The sequence below is a fragment of the Dipodomys merriami genome, unplaced genomic scaffold (genome assembly GCF_024711535.1).
Source record: "Dipodomys merriami isolate MVZ:Mamm:240054 unplaced genomic scaffold, mDipMer1.0.p SCAF_8, whole genome shotgun sequence".
NCBI classification, from domain to species: Eukaryota; Metazoa; Chordata; class Mammalia; order Rodentia; family Heteromyidae; genus Dipodomys; species Dipodomys merriami.
Window position 1 is genome coordinate 9,205,648 of NW_027206401.1, and position 18,655 is coordinate 9,224,302.

Here is an 18,655-nt window from a genome sequence, read left to right on the forward strand (position 1 = left end):
TTCCAATTCACTCAAGAATTTCATATCTGTGCCAATATATTAACAAAGGGCAGGAGGAGTGGTTCAAGTGGTAGAGCTCCAGCTAATCTTTCACCAAGGAGAAGGTTATATATCTTAAGTAGGAACCTTAAATAGTTTATATCTCAAGTAGTCATTTTAATGTCACAATACTTAAGTAGATGTATGGATTATTTTGCCCACATAGTCTAATGGACACACAATGGTTAATTATTTACCGTTTTCCCCCCAATACAAGTCAGAGCTTCAGACCTACAAGATTCATAGGACTACACTGATTTGTAGAAGAGTTGACTGTTCTGAGTTAGTTGCAGTGGCTCTCAGGTGTTGGAAGTTTGCACTTCGGTCTCTCTCGTTAGTGCCATTCTGCCACTTCCTCCGAGCTTTGCCTGCTTGAAACTGAGGAGAGAGCGTGACAGCTAGATGGTAATGGGATAATAGTGCTGTCATGGAACAGAAGCATGACGTTCTTTGCCTTCTGCTGCGGGAGATGGAGGGCAATCAGAGCACACTGGAGTCTAGATACTTAATTCTATTGCTCAAATAAGATTAAAAATGGAAGAATGGCATAGAGTTGCTATCTTTTTGTCTTTGTTGTTGTTTATTTATTGCTATGAAGTCAGGCTAGACTCTCTAGGTGGCCCATGAGAACTGCTCTCTTTCTTTGGCTATTAAAATCGGAAACTTCCTAATGACAAACGTTATGTATAGTACCACCCTCTGCCCCTTCCCCCATTTTTTTTTAACAAAGACATCTGTTTCAGAGTCAAAATGAAGCAAGGAACTAGGCACCAGTGCTTTATGCCTGTAATCCTAGCTATTCAGGAAGCTGAGATCTGAGGATTGGGGTTTAAAGACAGCCCAGGCAGAAAAGTCCATGAGACTCTACTCAGAAATAGCCACAAGTGGCACGATGGTTCAAGTGGCAGAAAGCTAGCTGTGAGTACAAAGAAGCTCAGGGATAGTGCCCAGGCTCTGAGTTCAAGCCCCAGGACTAGCGAAAAAACCCAAACCAAACCGAAAAAAAAACCCAAACAAAAGAAAACCACAAAAACCAAAAAAACAAACCCCAAACCAAAAACCAAACAAACAAAAAACCCAGCATAGCAAGGGTAAAATCTCAGAGTAAATGGAGTCTGTTCCAAGAGAGTTCCTAGTGACACGGTATTTGTGGTTTCCCTGTCACTGTGTTGCCAGGAGTGGCCTTTTTCCTGTGGAGTGTGCCTTAGGGCCTGAAGTCAGGGCCCCGTGTTGTACCTGTTCCTTTGACGGTGCTGCAGCTCTTGGTTTTCCCTCTAATGAATTAAGAGGCTATAAAGGTATTTTGTTGTGAGATTTTTGTCCAAGTTTTAAAATGATCAAAGAGAGAATTAGGGTTGACATCTCACTTAGCTTGAGTATTATGAGGTGACCTTGGCCAGTGCTGAGAAATATGTAGTTAAAATGTGGGTGTTTTGCTCACCTCACAGATCTCCACTAACTTAATAGGATTTTGCTTCCTGTCTGGCTCCAGCTTTGACTTTTTCTCTTTCCCTTTTTATTTACTTATTTTCTGGTAGCGCTAGGACTCAAATCCAGGGTCTACTTGGATGGTAGACAGATGTTCTACCAGCGAGCCACACTTCAGCCCCCTCCTCTCTCTTTTCCCTTTTCTCTTTCTCTCTATTTCTCTACCTCCCTCCCTCCCTCCCTCCCTCCCTCCCTCCCTTCCTTCCTTCCTTCCTTCCTTCCTTCCTTCCTTCCTTCCTTCCTTCCTTCCTTCCTTCCTTCCTTCCTTCCTTCCTTCCTTCCTTCCTGCTTTTCTTCCTTCCTTATCATGTTTATAAAAGGTTTTTGTTCTATCAGTATGAATTCATTGATATGTTACACTTTATTTTGTTTGCTCAAGGCACATCTTAATATTCTAAAGAAGGGCTGGGAAGGTAGCTCAGTGGTAGAGTGCTTGCCTTGCATGCATGAGGACCTAGGTTCAATTCCTCAGCACCATATAAGCAGAAAAAGCCAGAAGTGGCACTATGGCTCAAGTGGTAGAGCGCTAGCCTTAAACTGAAGAACTGAGGTACAGTGCCCAGGCCCAGAGTTCAGGCCCCATGACAGACAAAAAAAAATTCTAAAGAATGCCTCAAAAAAGCCTTTTAAATATCTAGAGAGGATTGAAGAGTATGGTAAATTGTGATGTGGAGACTTTTCAGAACTTAGAATGGTGAATTCAAAGTTACACAAATCTTCTCCAGAGAATGACACCTGGGAGTTGTCGTACCAAAATAAACATTACACCTTCATCTTTGTAAACGTCTATTCCTGCTTGCTCTCCTCTTGAAGCAACACTGAGGGGCTCTTGTTAGACAGGAGCAGAGGAGAGGGATGGCTTAATCACCATTTTCTTGTATTCTCTTTTGTTTTGTTTTGTTTGTGGAACACAGACTGCCCGGCAAGCATCTTCATCCTCACCCAAGCTGGGTGCGGCCTCTAGCTGTTCCTCTTTGGAGAGTAAAATAAAGACACCCAGCAGCTTTTCTTCCTTGGCATCTAAAGAAAGGCAGTCCTGGCTTGACATCGTTAACAGCTCACCTGCGGCCGAAGATGTGGGGCAGCCCCAGATGTTTGCTGTGCAGGTCCATGAGCCGGCGCGGACCTCAGAGGCACACAGTCACAGGGCCTCCGAAAACAGCTCGATTGTCTCAGAAAGTGGGTTTTTGAACTCTTTGTCTAGTGATGACACATCTTCATTGAGTAGCAATCAAGACCATCTGACCATCCCGGACAAATCTACTGGATCAAGGATGACAGATAGAGGTAAACCAAAAATGTATCTACTTGTCTGTAGATTGAATATTGGTAGGTTTATTATGTGAGTCTGTAACCAGAATGTTTCAACTCATCAATGGTGACTCAATCGTTAAACAGCTCTTGGGACTGGGCCTGGGGTTGCTTTTGTAGAACTTGCCTGTGACAAAGATATATGCCGGGTCAATAATTGCTGGCTGTTGAATGTGACTTACCAAATGCTCTAGGGCCATAAGACATTTGATCGTTAATGATACTTCTCCATCAATTCGAGAAAAAGATGAACTCTTTTTCTTCATCATGTCCTTTTCTCTGCAACATATGGTGATTAAATCTATAGTCTAAGATTCATAATTTCTCTTTGATGGCTCTAAATATGTTGAGAACAACCACCCTCCTAGATACTCAGAGATGGTATTAGTCCTGGCCATTGGCTCCTGAGTTCACCTGTGTGATCAGTGGAAGGATGGATCTACATGGCATGCCAACCCCTTTAGGTTGTAAATTGTAAAGTTCATTTTCAACATAGCGTCTTGTACAAGCATAATTTTTAAAAAATATTTATTTTGCAAATATTTATTTTGTAGACCCTCATCTTAGGTAAATTTCTCCTGGATTTTGTTTGGACAAGTTCTTCACCCCCTCTTCCAGATAAGTAAGACGTTATTTAGTGAGTTATAGATCATTGATCTTTAAGTTGTTAAATGGTCCGGATTATTTAAGGTAGCCAGTTTCCAATTCACTCAAGAATTTCATATCTGTGCCAATATATTAACAAAGGGCAGGAGGAGTGGTTCAAGTGGTAGAGCTCCAGCTAATCTTTCACCAAGGAGAAGGTTATATATCTTAAGTAGGAACCTTAAATAGTTTATATCTCAAGTGTGAAGGAGAGAGATGGAAGATAGGGAGTGACAGTTCTCATCTACCATGGGCAAAACCACACCAAAGGAGAAAGCAAAACAGCCAGCCAACCAACAAAACCCAAAAGAAAGCGCAGTTTCTCTTTTTGGAAAACATTTTAAGTCTTAACAAAAAACAAAGGAGTAAGGGTATGCAGAAATTAATCATGTGAATTTAAAAATATATGATAGTTATTCCTTTTCTTTTGTTCAGGTCTAGCCTCCTTGTAGTATTATGCGGTCATGTGCCTTTTCTGAATGTTGAGTCTTCATTTGTGGGTAAAATAGGCTTATCTGATGTAAGGTGCAGATCAGTGAGAGAATAATGAACTTGGGTTGTGTTTTCTTACTGTACTATCGATAGAAAGTGGCTGTGTGGCATTGCTGTAATAACTATCCAGGGTTCTCTAATGACATAAATGGATATGCTCACCTCGCTTAAAATCAGAGGGTCAAGGGTTACAACTGCAGATTGATTTGTCTCTGTCTCTCTCTCTCACTGTGAGTATGCAGTGTGTATGTACGTGTGTGTGTGTGTGTGTGTGTGTGTGTGTGTGTGTGTGTGTGTGTGTGTGTGTAGTGCCTCCAAGTATGTGAGCATGAATTAGAGCAATCAGGTTGGTAATATCTTCTCCAGGTCACCCCAGCTGTCATTATTCCCTAAGGTACTTGAGTTACCTGCCTGACCACTTTTGTTCTATACCCCCAATCTAGTACTACTTTCTATTGTACATCAGAAAAAACTTCAGTGGAGGAAGTCATTTCTAGAAGGGGATAGTGGTAGAGTAGGATAGAAAAGCAAAAGGAGACAACATCACTGAAGAAAATAAAGGAATGGAAATTGGACTGTGAAGACTGACTAGATAGATCTGGGCTGGCTTTGTGTTTGTGAGGTGCTTTGGTGCAGAGTAGTGGAGTCAGCTGTGGTTCCTTGAGAGTAGGAAACTGGTCAGTGGTACAAGTGAAAAGGTGTAGATTCAGGTTCAGGTTCTGCTTGAGAAATGTTAAGAAACATTCTGAGCTGTTCAGATAGAGTAAGCTCCTTGAAAAGTTCACACATCTCCATCCTCAGAGTTGTTTGTTCATATGGAAATGACTGCTTTCCTCAAACGCTGATTACACATTGCAAGTTTTTGTTCTTGGGAAGATTTACCAAAGAGAGAATCCAGGCATCTTGATCTAGATTCCTTCTAGCTTAATGCTTAGAAGATCTCTTCAGACATAGGATTATTTGAACTTAATAAAATAATAAAAGTGTGACATCCATTATTTTCCTATTAAGAACTCATATTCATAATCAGACTAGAAATAGAGGTAAAAAAGGTTTCCATGGGCACAAAGATATAGCCACACCTTCCTTGATAAGCAAAGCTCCAAAAGCCTCAGAGATACTGAAGTTCCATTTACATTCTGTCCTGAGAGAACACCCTGGAGGCTGAGATTTATCCTTTAGGATTAATGTGAGAGTCATGAGAAGATGCCTGCAGTTGTTGGCTGTGTATAAACGTGGTTCAGGAACTAAATGGGCTGAAAGCCTGGCTGGGGACCAGTCTCTCTCAGTCTAAGAACGAGGAAACCTGATATTACTTAAGTTTGAGTTACATGTGGAGTGACCAGCAAATTCTGCATGTGTCTTCAGACAGCTTGGAGTGAAGGTATTTCCCTGGACAGAGATGAAGGGAAAATGAAACGACTTTTCCCTCCTCACTGATTTGTTGGCAGCTGCCATATGTTACAGATTTCTGGTGATGATTTTCCCCTGCTGCCAGGGATTTGGTTAAATTCCCAAAAGAGATGAACCACATAAAGTTGTCTCCATGGAAACAGCAACCCAATTGTTGCCTGGGTTTGTGATGAGTTGCTGTTGAGTAATCAAGTTGCACATTGAGCTTTTTTTTTTTCTTTTTTAATGTGTCATTGTGTGTTGGAGAAGAAGGTAGCTTTTCATTTTTGTGACTTCTAAAAATAATAATTCACTTAATTGTCAATGTAATTAAAAAGCCCTAAGATTCTTGGGTGTGAACCATTTTTCAGGGTCTTTTTCAATCAGGGATTGAAGTTTTCAATAAGATCCAAGGTAGGAGTTAAAATTTGAGAAGATTTAAGTCCTAGTCACCAGAGGCATTTGCTGGAGGAACACGCATTTATCCCAGGGAAGATTCTTAAAGGTTAATAACTGAGTCCCGAGACAAGCAGACAGCATGTATTATAGCCTTTCTTTTATTTAGACAAGGAGAGAAATATTTTTCAGTTAGTATACAATTAAAATTGTGGTTGCTAGAATTTTATACTGAATTTAAATATCCTTTTAAACGTCTTAGACATTTCTTCCTGTAGTATAAGCTATTAAAAAAACCACAAAAGGGTGTTAATTGCATCCTTTTTCTTTTCTACACTGAGAGTTTCAGACTTCCCGAACTCTAGGGATTCTGTCCTAGCTTTCAACACAGCACTTCAAGAACAGAGATCATGCTTTAGTTGTTGTTTATCATGGGAATATTTTGTTGGTCCTTAGTTATGAATGATAGCGATACTGGATGGCGTAATCTAGATAATCGTTGTGTTCTGCTGATACTTAAATATATAATTCCATAATCTTCTTGATTTTGGTTTTCGTGGAGAGATCTACTCTTGTTGTGATGGACTTGAGTTACAGTTGACTTGGCACATCTCTCTTGCAGCTGTCTTTCAGTATTCTTGTTCTTGTCCCTAATGCCTTAATTATTATATACCGTGGGAGGGGTCTCTATTCTTTTATTTCCTTTTTTGGGAGTGTGGGGTTCTGCAGTTCTAAAGACTTCCTGAACTTGGATAAACATCTCTTTTTAAAGATTTTTAGAACTCTGTTATTCTTTGGTTAAATATATTTCCCATGCCTTAGGCTAGTACTTCTCCTATGCCTGTGATTCATAGGTTTGGTCTTTAAAAATGGATTCCTAGAGTTCTTACATCATACTTTCTTTTCTTTTATTGTTGTACAAAGGGGTTACAGTAATGTAGGTAAGGTAGTGAGTACATTTCTTGTCAACTTGTTACCCCTTCCCTCATTGTTCTCCCATTTTCCCTCTCCTCCTTCCTCCTCCCTCCTTCCCAAGTTGTACAGATCATTTCCAACATATTCTCTTGAGAGTATCACTGTTGCATTGGGTCCCCCTTTGTCCTTTGTCTCACCATTTTGTTGTTTCCCCTTCCCTTTACTAATTCAGATAAATTGGTACCCAGGGTACCAAATTCTTTTTGTCCTCTCCTGGTTTGTCTATAGTGTTTATCTTGTCTTCCAGCACTAAAATTATCTTCCATTTTCTCTACTATGTGAGAAATGCTTTCAACGGTATTTATTTCTTTGATATTTTGAGCTTTTCAATCTCTTTATTCTCTGTTTAAGGCAATGTCTTGTTTTGCAACCCAAGTATATCTCAAACTCAAGATTTTCCTGCATCTACCTTCTAAGAGCTGATGTTATAAATATGTGCTGCCAGATCTGAGTCTATTTTTCTATGTACTAATACAGATATATAGATACAATACTCAAGGTTTTATTTATTTATTTATTTTGCTGGTCGTGGGACTTGAACTCTGGACCTGGGCACTGGCTCTGAGCTTTGCTCCACCACTTGAGTCACAGTGCTACTTCTGGCTTTTTTGAATAGTTTATTGGAGATAAGAATCTCATGGACTTTCCTGCTGGTGTGAGCCACTGATGCCTGGCAAGGTTTTATATTAAATACAAACATTATGCATAGTTATTTATAGTTTGATTTTCCCCTCATAAAAACCTTCCTTGTTAGTACAAACAGATCTGTCTCACTACTGTTTTTATAATAGCACAGTTTTCTGTGTTATAGTGCTTTTACCAATTCAGTCTTGCCAGCTATTCTTCAGTTGATAGGAATTTAAGATGTTAATTTGTCACCATTATAAAGAATACTACAGAACTTTCTTATATGTATCACATTATGCATTAGTGCTATTATTTCTTTTGAGGTAGTTTTGATGACATCATCTTGCTTAGACTATAACACTTAAAATGTTGAGATACACAGAAAGTTTGTTTTCAGCCTCAGTTATAAGTTGAATGAGTTTAGGGAAACTAATGTACAACATGGTGACTATAGTTAGCAGCACTTAACAGCATACTTAAAATTTGTTTATGTGTGGCGATCACAAAACAAGTTATTTAAAAAATGTCACTAGGCTGTATGTGTGGATTAAGTTGATTCTGGTAATCATCTCACTATACATATACACACAACATATATGTACATATGTGTGTTCATGGTTCTGTATACTTTAAGAATCATATAATTTTGTCAATTATAGCTCTATAAAAGTACAAAGAAAACAAAAACTAGAAAAAAAAGAAATTGTATCAGTGTTCTCTCATCAAGAGTTACAATGCTTCTATTTTCATATCAAGACCAGGCTTTAACTTTTGCTCATTCAACTAAAAATAGGAAAATATGAAATATATAGCTGTACAGAGATACACTGTGTGCACTATATATGTATATATGCTACATGTATATGTGTATGTATATATACCCCTGCATTTTTTCACTCACATTTGGCACTGTACCACTAGAGTCACAGCTTCACTTCTAGCTTTTTGGCTTTTGCTTTCCTGCCTGGGCTAGCTCTGGACCATAATCTTCAGATCTCAGCCTTGTGAGTAGCTAGAATTACAGGCATGAGCCACTGATACCAGGCTAGGAAGACATCTGTTTATAATATTCACTCATATTTTCTATTAATGCATTCTAAATATTAAATAAAAATCAAAATTAATTAAATATTAAATTACAAATAAATATTAAAAATTAATGGCTTTTTTGTTAATAATTACAAGTATGTAATTGATTTGAAGTGAATGTTCAATTTCTTGTTTCACAGACTCATTCCCCTCCATTTGTATTGTCATCTTTATAATATGGAAGTTTCTACATATGCATGATCTGTTACTTCAGCCTTTTTATTTATCCGCTGTTTTTTTTATTGCTTTGTCCGTACAGTCATCAGATTCTACTTTTATAGTATGTTTTCATTTTCCAGAGAATACTGCTCTTCTTTGTACTGTTTCAGTTAATTTTTTAGTTTGCTCTTCAAGTTTTATTTATCATCCCACATTTGGACTTAAGTAAAAGTTCCTTGAATGTGTAGATTAATTTGTCAAGAAAGACTATTTTTTTTCCTTTCAAACAATGATTGTTCATGTGTCCCTGGCTGACCTGGAATTCATGATCCTCTTGCCTCAGCCTCCTGAGTGCTGGGATTACAAGTGTACACACAAGGCTCCATTTCAGAGATACTGTTTTTAAAGCATTGTACCTGTGAATACCGAAATCCACATATTTAGGTAATGCTACATATGTAATCATGGATCATACTATATTGCAGTCACAGACACAAGAAAAGAGAACTTCATCTTAATACGATTAGGGGGTTTGTCTGCTTTTAAGTCATTGCTTTCTGCTTGTAAAATTGAGTTAGAGTAACTTCTTTCTTATTGCTTCGCTGATCTACACTTGATATGCTATACACACCACCCTTTTCTTCCTTTTGAATCTTCATTTGTATCTTTTTGCTCACTTTTCCCCATCCTGGATGTACAGGGTTGGTGGAATTCCCAGCTTATGAGTCCATAGCCGCTATATTTATCTATAGTGTATTAGATTTGCATTCCTCAGTGTAGTTGGTTTTTATCTCTTCTTCCTGTTCATTTCCATTAAATTCACATCTCCTCATTTTTTAAAAACCTTGTATTTTCTGTGTCTACCTTTCAGGTTTTTGTTTTGTTTTGTTACTGTTATTGTTTCATTGAGATGTGAGCAGAGAAATTTTTGTTGTTGTTGTTGGTCATGGGGCTTGAACTCAAGGGCCTGAGTGCTGTCCCTGAGCTCTTTTGCTCTACCACTTTGAGCCACAGTCCCACTTCTGATTTTCTGGTAGATAATTGGAGATAAGAGTCTCATAGACTTTCTTGCTTAGGCTGGCTCTGAACCATGATCCTCAGATCTCAGCCTCCTGAAAAGCTAGGATTATAGGTGTGAGCCACCAGTGTCCAGCTTCAGACAGAAATTTTGTCTTCTTTAAATATTGCACTCAATTCTAGATATATATTTGGAAGAATAATTCTTTTAAAATAAATGGAATATTTGTTCCAAGAACATAAAGCTCTTATCATATGATTGCACAGTGGCACGGCCTAAGATTATATCATCACCGGACATAAAAAGAAGAATATTAAAAATCACTGGACAGACTGATTTGATCTTCTGATCAATGAAAGCAATAATGTTATAGAAGAGTATTTCTGCTAATGACTGTCTTAATAACAGAAAGATTAAACACACAAGGGAAGATGGGTACAATATTCCAGCAGAGAATATAAGACAAGTAGAGAAAAGTGAAGGCAATCAAAGTGTCAATTTCTTTTTCTCTCTAAGAATCACAAGAACCAAGGAAATATCCTGTACACTTGAGCATTCTCTATGACTTCCTTGTAACATATTGGGTTTCTTATAGGATTCCTTTTGCCTACTATGCCTTCCCAGTCCCCTATTTTACAACTAGTGCTCTCTCTCCTTTGGCTTCTCATTTCCTAAGCACTCATATTTTTGTTGTGTGTGAATATGAACACATGTGGTATTCATGATTCTCCTGCTCCTGATTAGAATGGATTCATTATTCATTATTTCCAGCTGTCTTGTTCAAATCTGATGGCCTGATCTCCGTTGGTTGCTATATAGCTTTTGAATTTCCAGGCCTGGGATTTAGTGCCCTGTGGGAAACACAGAGATTCCCCTCTGTGAGGAACAGAGATTGGGTACGTTTGCAGCTGAGGCTCTGAATGTGTGTTAACTTCATTAGAGGCAGAGTAATGTGTTCAGGGATCTGAGTCCTGGACTCTGGTCCAGCCAGTGACTATAGATTGTCTGATTTGAAGTATATTATCTTTACTGAGGTTTATGAAAAGAAACTGCCTCGGATACATTCAGAGTATATCGTAATATTTAAGAAAATTAGCTTTGGGATCCTAACTGAGGTTTGTGTTTCATTATAACTTTGGTCAAGATTTTGTGTTTTTTGTTTGTTTGTTTTGGTCAGTTGTGGGTCTAAACCATGGGCCTACGTGCTGTGGCTCTTCAGCTCAAGGCTAGTGCTCTACCAATTGAGCCAGAATGCCACTTCCAGTTTTCTGAGTGTTTTATTGGAGATGAGAGTTTCATAGACATTCCTGTCTGGAGTGGCTTTGAACCATGATCCTCAGATCTCAGCCTCCCAAGTAGCTAGGTGTGAGCCATGGGTGCCTGACTTTGGTCAAGATCTTGAATCTATGTGTTAAACCCTCTTTTATAGCAGGGTTAATGATCTGTTCTCATAGGATCATTGAAAGATACTGAGATAATGTTGGCATTACAAGGAACACAATGCCTGCCATCTGGTAAAAAGCTCAGTGCAGGATAGTTATCTCTTCTTGATGTAGGGGAATAGAGAAATGCTCCCTCAAAACTTTATACTGGTCAGTGATGCTCTTACTATTAACTGAATTCTTGGGATTTGTTCTCAGTTGACTAATTCAAATGTCAGTCTTTGTGATTTCAAGTCTTGCTGTGTTGCAGTTGTCAAAATCATTAAGAGCGTTAAAGTCTTCTGATCTGTATGCATCAGGTGTTAAATTCACATTTATAAACTCATAAAAGGTGTCCAGAATGTTCAAATGAGTGTACAGTTCCTTCTTCTGTCAGTGACAGGTACCTTCTATGATCCTTTTCCCCCTCTGATATTTAGAACACAAAGACAAGATAGTTTTCTCTACCAAGGACTTTCCAAATGTTTCACATGATTCGAGTTCTCTTCTTGGACATCACATAGGTTGTTCCTCACCACCCCCCCCCCCCCCCAGTCTCTAAAGGTTTCTTTTAAAATCCTGAGATGAAATTTGGCATACCAACCTCTCTCCTGTTTTCTGAAGCCAGCTTTTATGTTCTAAATAGAAAGTAAACAGTCACATTCTAGAAATCACAAGGAAGACCAAAAATAAGCTAGTGGGGGAGGCGAAGTTGAAAATACAGCATTTCAAGAGATAATCTGCATACAGTGTTCTTGACAGGCAAATGCTGGGCCTGCAGACGTGATCCTGGCCTGCCAGAAGCAGACAATAGGCTGGGTATGTAGGAGGATGAGCGGGCGTCCCAACTTCACTTGACGTACTCTTGGAAAGGAGAGAACTTCTAACCATTAGTTAAATGTGTTGTTTTGCCTCATTTGTTAATATCACATAAAAAGATCTTGCTAACACATGTATCTTATTATATACACATAGAATTCGTATACATATTAATTATATATAGTACTAGGGATTAAACTCAAGACCTTACACATGCCAGGCATGGTCCCTGTCCCTATCCCTTCCAATGCGTTGAGGTTGGAGTTACATGAACAATTGCTCCAAGATTAGCTCAGCTCTGTTGCCCCCGAAGTCTGGTCTATGATTTGGCATTTGTAGCCTCATCTGGGAGCTTGTCAAAAATGTAAGATCAGTGACATTCCAGACAGACTCAGAGCCTGCATTGTAAGAAGTGCCTGAGGAGATGGTAAGCTTGTTAACGTTCAAGCAGGTACATCCGTCCAAAAACACATGGGCCTCGACAGGATAGCTGAGCTTTTATCTGTAACTCACATCCTGCTTGGTTTCCAAGAATCTTCCCTTTGTCTCCTCCATAAAATAATACTTGTTATCGTCTTTGACCAAACACTGGTGAGTTGAGAAGACATAGACCGTAAAATGCCATTTGTGTCAATGTGGATCAAGGTCCACACTGAAAGCAGGCATTTGAAAAGAAGGATAACAATTGCATTGGAAACACTCTATTATCAGACAGAATTCATTAATTTTGCTTCAGGAGATAAGGGAGGTGTGAATAATTAACTTGGCTTCTGTTTCCAAAGGGAAGGAGACAAGTGGTCTCTGCCAATCTGTGTTTTTTTTCTTTCTTTTTTTTCTTGCTTTTTACAGTTTGGTAAGATAAGTAACAATAATGCAGTTGTCTTTCGCGTGACATTATAATTCAGCAAAGTGTTTACATAAAAACAGAAGGGAAGTTTTGACAATATGTTTTATTCATGGCACAAGATTCACCAGAGAGGGTTTCCTGGCAGCACTGATTTTGGTTCAACAATCTGGAAGGACTTTTTTACCTTTTCGTTGAGTCAGGTTCAAGACATAGGTTGCTGTGTATTTGTGGCTTTGAGTTCTCTCTGTCCTATGATTCTAATTATCACTTGTCTCCATTATTATTTTGTATCTATGTTGTGACCCCATTAATAGATCAGCACTACCTCTTCGTAACTGTAAAAGCAACGTAAAGTACCATCACCAGTGGGTGAGTTAGACAAGGGAATATTATTGTCAACAAAATGGTATGGCTTCTGGAGATGAGAAGTCTGAGATAGTATTGTGGGCAAGGCTGCCCTTTAGGATCACGGTATCTAGTGTTCTCTCCTTCATATTAACTCTGTTTGTTGTTACACCGTGTGTCTTTCTAATAGAAGAAACAAAAGCATGTGAAGACGATGAGATGGAGAAGCTCTACAAGTCATTAGAGCAGGCTAGTCTATCTCCTCTTGGCGACCGGCGACCTTCCACCAAAAAGGAGTTGAGAAAGTCCTTTGTTAAACGCTGCAAAAATCCATCCATAAATGAGAAACTGCACAAAATCCGCACCCTGAATAGCACGTTAAAGGTAAGATGACTGCAGAGTATGGTTGGACTCTGTGCACGCGAGGAAAAGAAAGGTTGGTTCTGCCAATCGCAGTGATCATCGGTGGGTGGAGGGGAGGGCAGAGAACACAAATACAGTACAGGTGAGATGACCCTGGCATTTCTGAAGCACTAACATCCCCACAGAAGCACCAGAGGCAGTTTTTCCTCGGTTAGCCTTGGTTTGACCTTCATACCCATATAAAATCTCAAATGGAAAGCTCCTGGGTGGCAAGGCCCATGTGCCTTTTGTTTGTGTCGGGCTTGTTCTGGCTCAGTGTGTTGATTAGACACAGAGATCATCAATCAGTGATAAAAGGTGGTAAAACAAATAAAACCTTGAGTTTTCAGCTGGTTCATTTATTCCTCTGTGCTGCATTCAGGAGAGAATGTCTAGATTGCCAACTGTAGATACCACAGCCAAGGAACACCATGAGAGGCAGGCGGGGGATGGGGGGGAGGGGGCGGGAAGCATACATTGTGGTAATAGACTAGCAGATGCTTTCACAATGGAAAGAAGGGACGGCGTACAGGATGTACTGGAGCTATTTTCAGGGCCTCCCGTCACTGAAATGGTTCTTTGGGACAAAAGTATCCTGGTTCACAGTTAGATTCTAACATTACCAAGGGCAGGCCAGGATGCTTTGTAACATAGTCCCAAATTAGCAGAAGATTTATACATTCTGAAAAGCCTCGATCGGTCTAGCTATTTAGTTCTGTTGTGTGCATGTCCTTTTGCAATAAGAACTGGAGTCATTTTCCAGGAATCTGGAAAATGTCAGCAATCTGAAAGGATGAGGGCACAAAGAGATGATGAGCGGCTCTTGTTAGTCAGATGTCCCAGTTGGTGAATAGAAGGCAGGGATGCACACTGGAAGGCTGCAACAAGAAAGCCAAGAAGGAAAAAGGAAAAGTATCTTTTAATTATACCAAGATATTCCAAATACAAGAACTTCCCTCGCGTTTGATGGTGAAAAGATGTCACGAATTTCCAGCCCACAGTGTGTGCAGGGCTGGTTAGGAGGTGGGCTTATCCAGTGTAAGTTTGTCAGTGTATGTGAGGGTTTTGCTGTCTTGCTTGTTTCTGAGAGCTGATAGTGGTGAAATGGTGTTTAACGTCAAACCGCTGATTCCTGAGTTGCACTGGGGCCAGGCACTGTTGTGGGTCCCTGGACCCCCTGTGTGGGCCACCCTGGATACTGGAATAGTGACAATGATGAGGAATACAAGCTCAGCTCAGGCCAGGGGGAGACTGGTGGCGGCAGCATGGGATTGAACTGACTACCTGTGGCCATTCCTGTTAAAACAGCCCAGAGGCGTTTGCCAGGCACCAATGGGAAAGACATGGACACATGAGGAAGGGAAAATACTGGCCCTCAGGGAAGAAGATATCCTCCAGAGGCTACGACTCTGGGAGGCCAACATGTAGGAGCCTGCACAGCCTCATCCATTTGTCAGAGAAAGAATATGGCCCCAGACTCACCACAGAGCAAGCAGACCAAACACCCAGACCTCAACAGAACAGTGACCTGACTGTGGAAGCAAAGGCTTTCCAGGCTCACGGGTTCCTAGGCCCTGTTATTCTCCATTGTGGTGCTCATATAGTGGATGAATTCAGCGACTTTTATACAGTTATCTACCACTAAGTAACCCGGAACCGACGTAAGAGAAGAGACAGGCATTGTTTCCGTTTCTGTCTGTGTGAGTCTCGTGCCTCTAGGTCTCCCGTGGAGGAGGGACTAGGGTGTCAGCGGGGCTTTGGTCCCTTCTCTACCGCAGGAGTGTGCCTTTTGTGTTCACCTTGGTGTGGCACAGTGGGCAGATTCGGGAAGAACAGCATAGAGGCTGACTCTCTGGCCAGCTCTCCACTAATTCTTGGGCATAGAATGTGGCTTCCTGACGAATAGCTCATGTGTAGGAATGGCCTACCTCGTCTCTTAGGCTCGGGGTACGAATGTGCAGAACCATTTCGATGCTTTCGTAATGACTGTATGTATGCGCGCGTTTGTGACAGGGTGGATAACGGTGGGGTTATGCAAATGAAGACACTCACGGCCCTCTCCTCTCTCTTTTCCACGTGGGCAGTGTAAAGAACACGATCTGGCCATGATTAACCAGCTGCTGGACGATCCCAAATTGACAGCCAGGAAATACAGAGAATGGAAGGTGATGAACACCTTGCTGATCCAGGACATCTATCAGCAGCAGCAGACCCTGTCCGCCTCGGACAACACCTCTGAGGAGCTCCAGGAGCCGCCTTCCACCTGTGTGGAAAATTCTATCTGAGACGAAGCCAGGATTCTCCCCCTCTTACCTCTTACCTCGTCCGGCAAACAGCTCTACAAGATGCTGCATTTCCTCCTAGATGAAACCCAGTCTGTCCCTCACCAGCCCCCCCCTCCCCCTTCGGAGCTGCCCCTTCGGTGAAGACCATCCCCGAAGACAGCAGGGCTTCTTGTCCCAAGTATGTCACCACGATCAAGACTGGGTTGTTGGTGGTCAGTTGACTAGACCGGTTTCTGTGTTCTACCCGGAGCTCACATTGAGGGGGACGCCTGATGGCCCCTGAGCAATGTGTCTTCTGTCCTGGCTTTTGAGAAAATGACAACTTACCACGGACAAGAGATCTGGTGTCGCGGGTGATCATGACTCACAGACACACCATGGTCCAAAAGAAGCATGCTGGTGGGCCCTCACTCTGATGACAGTGCTGTTCTCCAAGGGACATTTCCGGTGCAGGAATGTTCTCCATAGTAGTAGTTGGAACAAGATACATGTTGCATCATGGACTAGAAATGTCTCACCTCTTGTGTGAGTAAAGTATGGATCCTTTGTCAGTGGAGAAATTCTTTATGGAGGCTCAGGCCGGGGCATGCTGTAGACGCAACTCAAGAGTCATGTTGATATTTCCCCTTTCCCCAGGTGGAAGACTGTGAGTAATGTTGCTTTTCTTCAGAGCAACCGAGAACAAAGAATCTTATTATAGTTGAAGGCCTCTACTCCCGGCTAACTTCTGCAAATAGCTGGCACTCAGCCCAACCAGGAAGACCAGGCTGATGTTGTCTTGGGCTCTGGCGCCTGTCACACGATATGAATTCATACCCAGTTTTCCTGGGATCAACATGGAGAGATGATTCTGGCTTCATCGCTGTTTCTACCTGGGGAAGGGGGAGGAGAGGGGATGCACACAAATGAACCAAACAACGTCAACAAAGGAGTTAAAGAGGATTGTTTTATTTTTGTATGTTTATGTGTTCCACCGTGTGTTATGTGGATAGCAATCTATGTTTCTTATTTAAATATATTTATAGAAGTTCCAATTATAGTGTTCTCAGAGATGATATACTATTATATGGTTGGTTTGGTAATATAAATTCTGGAAGTATATATACTTTTTGCCTGAGAGAAATAAGCATAGTATTGATGTATGAGAATTATGTTGCACTATATGATGTCAGGAATGCTCAGGAAATCCTGTGGGGAAAACATGGAGCATGTGTTGATCATTTCGTCTCTCTCGCTTGCTTGCTCTTTCTCTCTCTTTCTCTTTTTCTCTCTCACTTTCCTCTTCTCCCTCTCTATCTCTCCCGATCTTGCTCTTAAGTTTTTCTATCCTAAGCCAGCCTCTTAACTAAACCTAAAGCTTTACGACACTTACATCCATAAACTCTAGACCAAATGAAACACAAAATTTAATACAATCTCCTTGCTAAAGAGTATGGGTTTGGGGTTTGTTATTAAAGCTTGCTCAAAGAAAACCAACTCTGTTTGTCTTCATAGCTTAGCACAATGAAGCTTTCTCATCATGAGAAGAACCATGACCCACCAGGGCCACGGGCCCTCCCTGCCCTAGGAAAGTTGTTGACATGACACACCTCACTATGTCATAACTCTGCAGTTGTGGCTTGCCATTCATGTGGAAATAACCACCCCGTTTGCATCTGTGCATGCAGCGGAAATAGTGGCTGAGTGTTTTCTCCAGCCTAAAATGTCTTCAGTCTCTGTAAACAAGGGTTAAGAAAGAACACAATAGAAAATCCAGAAGGTAGGTTGAAGGAGCTCCAAACATTTTTCATCGGGAATTTACTGGTATATTTACTTTGGCCTGTTTTTTTTTTTTTTATTAATACGTATTTAATTGACCTTTTACCACCCTCATTACAATTCAAATTTAATGTGAAAAACACCTACTGGGTCCTTTTTCCTCCTTTGTAAATAAATGCTTTCATTGAGCTAGGAAGCAGGGATTGAGCTAGGAAGCAGGGATTGCTGACCTGTCGCCATGCTCAGGGGCAGAAGGGGAAGGAGGAAAGTGACAGGAAGAGCAGATGGCACGTAGGAGCCCTGGCGATTTCTGTCTTGGTCTCAAGTCACTTTTCTGGTCTGAGAAAAGTGGGGAAAAGCGATAGATATTGTGCTGTCATGTGTGTCCCCGAAATGGATGTTGGGGTCAAAGGAGAGACTCCTGTACTGGAGGAAGGTGTCCTGTGAAGACCCAGAGCCAGGCTGCTCAGTAAGCAGCCGAGGATCACTGTGCTTCAGTCCCTCCAGACTTCCAGCACTCGCTACAGCCATCACAACTGTGGCCTTGGACTCTGGGTTTGTGGAAGCGACCTCTCTGGCTGCCCAAGCCTGTAGACCCAGAGGGAGCCTCCTAGGAGACCCGCCCCCTGCTGCCCTGAAAACAAACGCAGAATCCCACATCTTTCTTGCATTTGAGGTGCTTCTGTCCCTTTGAGGAATGGCTGCAGTGGCTCAAAGCTCAGAATCCAAGTCCTGGAGAGAATCCTAACTCACACACTCCACCCGAGGATTACGACTGGAGTTAGATTTCAGGGTGAATGCACACACGCTTTGCACGCACAGCACTTTGTCCTTTGCAGCCCAGCCCTGACCCTGCCCGTTGCCCCATGACGGTGGGTGACCGGGGTCAGCACTGAGGCTTCTATCAAGTACTTTGGCCAAGGCCTCACCTCAGAGAGCCGGGTTTAAGGGGGAACCTCAGGCCTCTCGGACCCTTGCAGCCTTGCCTCTTTTTTGGCAGAATCCCCGCTGCCCCAGTCCTGAGGTGACAGTTGGTCTAAGCTGGGTGCTGCGCTCTGTGTCCAGGGAAAGGACTGACCAGGACCCTGCTGGCCTTGGTGGCTGTCTGCTCAGCCTTCCATGGGAAATCGGAGGGAGCTTCTGGGTT

General features: G+C 41.5%; 1 protein-coding gene across 5 annotated transcripts in view; it reads left to right on the top strand.

Annotated features, from left to right (window-relative positions):
* The window catches only part of Ipcef1 (interaction protein for cytohesin exchange factors 1), a 112,758-nt gene extending 95,532 nt beyond the window's left edge, over positions 1-17,226 (top strand). For all 5 annotated transcript variants that reach the window (XM_070010405.1, XM_070010408.1, XM_070010406.1 and 2 more), the window contains 3 exons: positions 2,442-2,814; positions 13,254-13,447; positions 15,550-17,226. In XM_070010405.1, the coding sequence (XP_069866506.1) occupies positions 2,442-2,814; positions 13,254-13,447; positions 15,550-15,750 (768 nt within the window). In that variant the 3' untranslated portion in view covers positions 15,751-17,226. The remainder of the gene's footprint in view (positions 1-2,441; positions 2,815-13,253; positions 13,448-15,549) is intronic.
* The last annotated feature ends 1,429 nt before the right edge of the window (positions 17,227-18,655 follow it).